General features: G+C 33.0%; 1 protein-coding gene across 1 annotated transcript; it reads right to left on the bottom strand.

Annotated features, from left to right (window-relative positions):
- Nucleotides 1-2,977: 2,977 nt before the first annotated feature.
- LOC116002236 lies at nt 2,978-3,674 on the bottom strand. The gene has a single exon (XM_031242337.1). The coding sequence runs from the start codon at nt 3,587-3,589 to the stop codon at nt 3,119-3,121; it is 471 nt and encodes a 156-aa protein (XP_031098197.1). The 5' UTR covers nt 3,590-3,674; the 3' UTR covers nt 2,978-3,118.
- Nucleotides 3,675-5,545: the final 1,871 nt, after the last annotated feature.

Genomic DNA, 5,545 nt, shown 5'->3' with positions numbered 1-5,545 from the left:
TGAAGAGTGTTTATTTCCATTAACGTAGATATACATCATGTTTCTGACTCTCCTGTACTGGTGTATGTCTCATGTCTGTCGACTGTCGACTGTCGAATTTTTACTTTAAACTCTGGTTGTTTATGGAATTTGGATTTTGGATTCTTTGAGATGTGCCATTTCTTGTCGAGATGAGAATTAGGATTAAAATTGAAATTATTTTTTAGCAAATATATCATTTCTCACTTATATATTTCCTATAAGAGTTAATGTGTACTCTGAGTGTAATGGTTTTGCTACTTTTAGTCTTAAACTTTCAAATTGATCATCCAAGATACTTTGATTTTCAATCTCTTGGAAGGACATGAGTGGTTAACTTGAATCGTGAATGGTAACAATTTAAAAGTCAAAAGATCATGGCGATTAATTTAAAAGTTTAGGACTAAATGTGACGATAATAATAATAATAATAATAATTATTATTATTATTATTATTATTATTATTATTATTATTATTATTTTTGAAAAATGTGACAATTTTTATACTTGGAAGATTCCAGTATTAACTCTTTCCTATATCTTCAAGGTTACCGTTGCTTAATTTGTAATTTTGTATTGCTGTTGATTGGCTCTTAAAGCAATATTGACTATTAGGATATTGAGTTAGTTCCCCTAGTGGTTTCTTGTTTTTTGTGGTAATTTTAAATTTAGTTTCAGATTATCGTTTTTGTTATTTAACATCTTAGATTATTATTTTTTAGACACTTCTAGTCCTTTTCTTATTTTTAGTAAATGCATTTTTGTCTCTTCATATTTTTCTTTTGTTATTTTTTCAGTTTCTATTGGTTTAATTGGTTTAAGACTTTAGGTAATCTCTGATTGTTAGAACCATATTTTTCAACTGGCTTTATTAGTCCTAAACCATTTAAACCGGTGCGTGGTTTTTCTTTTTAAAGTGCGTGATTTATATGCTTAAGGTGCGTCATTTTAAAACTTTAGGTGCTTAAGGTGTGTGGTTTGTGTATTGAAGGTGCACCATTTAAAAATTTTAGGTGAGTGATTTATGTTCTTAAGGTGTTTTGTTTGTGTGCTTAAGGTGTGTGGTAACCGTGGTTTGTGTATTTAAGGTACAATCGCACAACCATAAGGGAAGCTATACCCGCACTTGAACCTTTCCTATATATATATATATATATATTCAAATAAACAAACAGATTTTTAGATGGGATGTGCAAAACCAATAGCAAATCTTGTGGGTTTTGCACATTTGTCAAGAACCATTCGCACACGCCCTAGCCTTCCGATGGGTTCTGCTATGAGTTGTCAAGAACCCGTTGCATAATTCATTACATTCTCCCATTACTTAGGCAGGTTTTAAGAAAGGTTATAAAGTGTACGTGAAAACCACATGTGAGTTCTAGAGGGAAAAAAAACAAAAAGAATTTTCATAAATATTTTATCAAATAGCTACCTTGAAATTAATAGTACTTTGAGTAGTGGTTCAAAAACAGACTCTTTGGTTCAAAAGTTGAATATTAAGCATTAACTTTATAGAGTTAATATCTAATATAGTCATCGACTATAGTTGTTTTACTCGATTTAATCCTAAGTGATTTTTTGTGCTAAGTCCTCAACTTTGATAATTTTACAAAAGTTAGTCATCTTCTAACAATTCTATTTGTTGATTGTTATGCGTGTTGATTAATAAAGAGAATAAGAAAGGAAGCTGTCCAAAAGGGATGCGGGATGAGAAATTAGAGAAATTATCATGTGGATCCTACTTTTAACATCCAACAAACGAAATTATTAATAGTGGACTAAATTATGTAAAATCATCAAAGCCGAAGACTCAATTAAGGATAAAAGTTCATTTAAAACTAAATCGAGTAAAATCACTATAGTCGAAAATTACATTGAGTATTAACTCGCTATTTAACTAAATCAAACGGTTGAAGTTGGTCATACAACTTAAAAGTTGTCCTCAAAAATCATTTTCTAAACAAAGCATTTATTTATACATTTTGACAGTTAAGCACCATTGAAAATTTCCACAAATGTGAAAGAAATTGCACCAGTAAACTAAAAGATGGATATTATTACAAAGATACATAAGTACAGTATTGTTTGATTGTTTGCCAAAAAAAAAAAGTATTGTTTGATTTGGCATTGCTCCACTTCTTTATAGACCACAATTTTCGTTGCACTGGGTAATTGGTTTGATGTGTGTTCAGTCTCAGCTAGCCTAATTTAATTAATTTGTATGTATATATATCAATGCATCAGGTCATCGTCTATTGTTTCATGATTATTATTCTTAATTGGACTATTAGACCTAACTCAAATAGTATACCCCTAACATATCCTAACCAAAAAAAAAAAAAAGTAAAAGGAAAAAGAAATAGAAGTATCTCTCTCTCACCTTTTCATTCTCTTTCCCACCTACCTCTTGATGTAAACTCTACATGTACATACATAGAAGGTTTTCATCACCTCTTGATCTAATCGTCATTTACCTGTACACTGCCACTAAAGCAAAGCTTTAGGGTGATAATTGAACTAACCCGACGACGAGGCATTTTTCATTCTCATTCCTTCCTCTAAATATAGTGAACCAAATTAAACATCCCTAGAAAGTCAACAATTCTTAGCTTCTTCTTTCCTTCTTTAATCCTTAGCTTGTTATTTCTTATGAATATAATTTTACTGTTGTTCACTGTTTATTTTAATTATTATCTTTATATCTTAGCTTGAAACTTGTGCATTGTAGAAATTTCCAACAAATGAAATGAATGAAAGAAATGGCAGCAGTAAACTAAATGAATGATAAAATACACTGGACAATGATCCTATATTAATTATTACAAAGATACTTGAAAGTGCAAATTAAACATTTGTACAAACTATATATGAAGAAGAAAATGGGCAGGCATGTATGTGTACATCATAATTAATCAAGTAGTTCTTCTTGCTCTTGACACATGAAGTACAAAATCCGATAGATAGATCGAAAATGCATTAATATCCAGGTTAGATAGATTAACAACGAACACCCCAAAATTCTTAAACAACGTAACTTAATTAGCTTGGTTGCTGCTCAGATCAGCTCTAATGAATCAAGAAAACACACTCCGATCCTCCTCTACTTACTTTTGTGCTGAGTTGCATTGAACAAATCAGGGACCTTGGTTTCATCGATTCGTTCGAGGTTGTTGTTCTTATTGTGTGCAGGTTTCCTAGGAAAAATAATGTGGGATCTCTTCAACCCCAAACGCTCCCTCCACCCCTTATTGGGCTGCATTATTCTGGGGAACAGATCTCCGTAGTCATTGTCGTCGTCATTGCCCTGCAGGAGCTCATCTCGAAGCGTAGTGGTTGTCTTGCTGTCCTTCAATGGCAGCAGTTTTCCCTTGCAGAAAACCTGGTCTGCAGAAATCATGGTGTAGCCGGAGACCGAGAACTCGAAGTTGTCGGAGGACACGGGCGCCTCCTTGTAGCTGAAATCCTGCCTGAGAGTGATGGGGTGTTGAGAAGAATCAGCGAAATCATTGGAGAAGGAGATCCTTGCTGCTGCAACTTGCTGCTCATTGCTCAACATGTTTAAACATGCCATTATTGATCCGATAGATCGATATATAGATGCCCACTCTCTCTCTCTCTCTCTCTCTCTCACTCACTCACTACCCTTTTTCTCTTCTCTCCGCTCCCTAGCTGGAATCTTCATGCACAACCCTTGTGTTTATATACTGCTGAGCTGATGAGTTGTTGTGTGTATGTGTATATTACTGTCTTTAGATTTACTTGGTAGAAGTCTCCAAGTAATAAAAATATTAGATTATTTTTAGTAGGTTTTTCTAACATGTTGGGACTGTTTGGTAAAATAATTAGTTTATCAGTCAATTTTGGCTTATTTGATCATTATTAGATGTTTAATTTGATTAAAAAATTAATATAAATATTTGGTTAATCAGTTTTTTATAACTCCAAAATGTTAAAATTTAAAAAGTTACGCTTCAATTAACTTTTTGATAAAAGAAAGTATACCAAATAGCTATCAACTAATGTTATCGATCAACTAGTTATACCTTCTAACCCAATCAACTAACAACCATTTATCAAATAAGAACCTCGTAAAACCATTTCTAGTCAACACTTTAACCATAGTTTTCAATCATTAGCTACCCATGATTTTTTTGAAGGAAAAATCAAACTTTTAATTTTTCCATGCTTATTTTTTATTAGAGTTATTAAAATGGGTGTTGTGCACTTATGAGTGTTCTCAGTGTTTTGTGGTACACTTTTAATTTGAATGAACTGTGGTATATCACAAAGTGCTGGTATGTGGTGCACTTTTGAGTGAACAATAGTGTACCATAAAGTGCTGGTATGTGGTGCACTGATGAAAAAACAAGATGGTATTTTAGTAATTTTCTGGTCCATGTATATTTCAGTGGTGCACTTAGCGATGGTGTGGTGCTACCTATGAGTGCCCTCTTGTGCACTAGTACTGAATGCACTAAGCATGTAAATACACAAAGCCGCATGATCGCATGGAAAGAGTTAAGTGCATGTGAACCAGGCCCTTTTGACCATATTCATCCCAAACTCAAAAGACCCTCCAAAATTTTCTCAATTGTAAGACATTCAAAATTCATATTCATCTAAGGCTCCCTAAAATAAATCCAAATAAATTTCAAATCAAGAAAATAAAAATAAAAAAAAATTAATAAGAAAAAAAGAGGGTCAAACTTCTTGAATGAAAAAATAAATTAACATCCCGGCATTGCACCCTCAATAGTTTGTTCAAAAATATACCGGTTTTCAAGGCGGGGCTATCAACCTGCGCTATATATATAAATGAGTTCTGGTGCTGTTGACCTTTTCAGGTACAGTTGTGTGGTTGCTTAGGTGCGTAATTTTCCGTATGTGGTTTGTATGCTTAAGGTGTGTCAGTGTTGAAACTTAAAATGCGTGAACCTAAAACTCAAGATGCGTGATTTTCCTTTTTAAGCTGCGTTGTTTTCCTTCTTAAGATGGGTGATTTGTATGCTTAAGGTGCGTGAGTTGTTGAAACTTAAGGTACGCCATTTTAAAACCTTAAGTGCATGATTTGTGTTCTTAAGGTACGTGGTTTGTGTACTTGCGTCGGCCTAAATCTTTAGGTGTGCGTGGTTTGTATTCTTAAGGTGCTTTGTTTTGCGTAACCGCACAACCGCACGGGAACCCACTTCAACCCTTCCCCATATATATATATATATATATATATATATATATATATATATATATAGCTTAACGTGAATTAGCTAGGAAGATGCCACATGATATAAAATTGTGAAAGAAGATAGACAATGGTAGTCAGATCTGTTCTACACATTGCATATAAAAATATTAGAAATATTGTCTTCTTGGTTCTCTTTTTGCTTGAAAAGATGTTTTGAAATCTGGTTTTTCTCAATCTAACATTGCAGACATGTGAATCCTAGCTTTAAATTAAATATATAAACAATAAGCTAAGCATGCATTATATTCTTCAATTCTCTGATCTGCTGTAAGATACTCTCTCATCAAA

Source organism: Ipomoea triloba, chromosome 1 (genome assembly GCF_003576645.1).
Source record: "Ipomoea triloba cultivar NCNSP0323 chromosome 1, ASM357664v1".
NCBI classification, from domain to species: Eukaryota; Viridiplantae; Streptophyta; class Magnoliopsida; order Solanales; family Convolvulaceae; genus Ipomoea; species Ipomoea triloba.
Note: the sequence above shows the minus strand (reverse complement) of the source record. Positions and strands in the feature narration are given on the sequence as shown.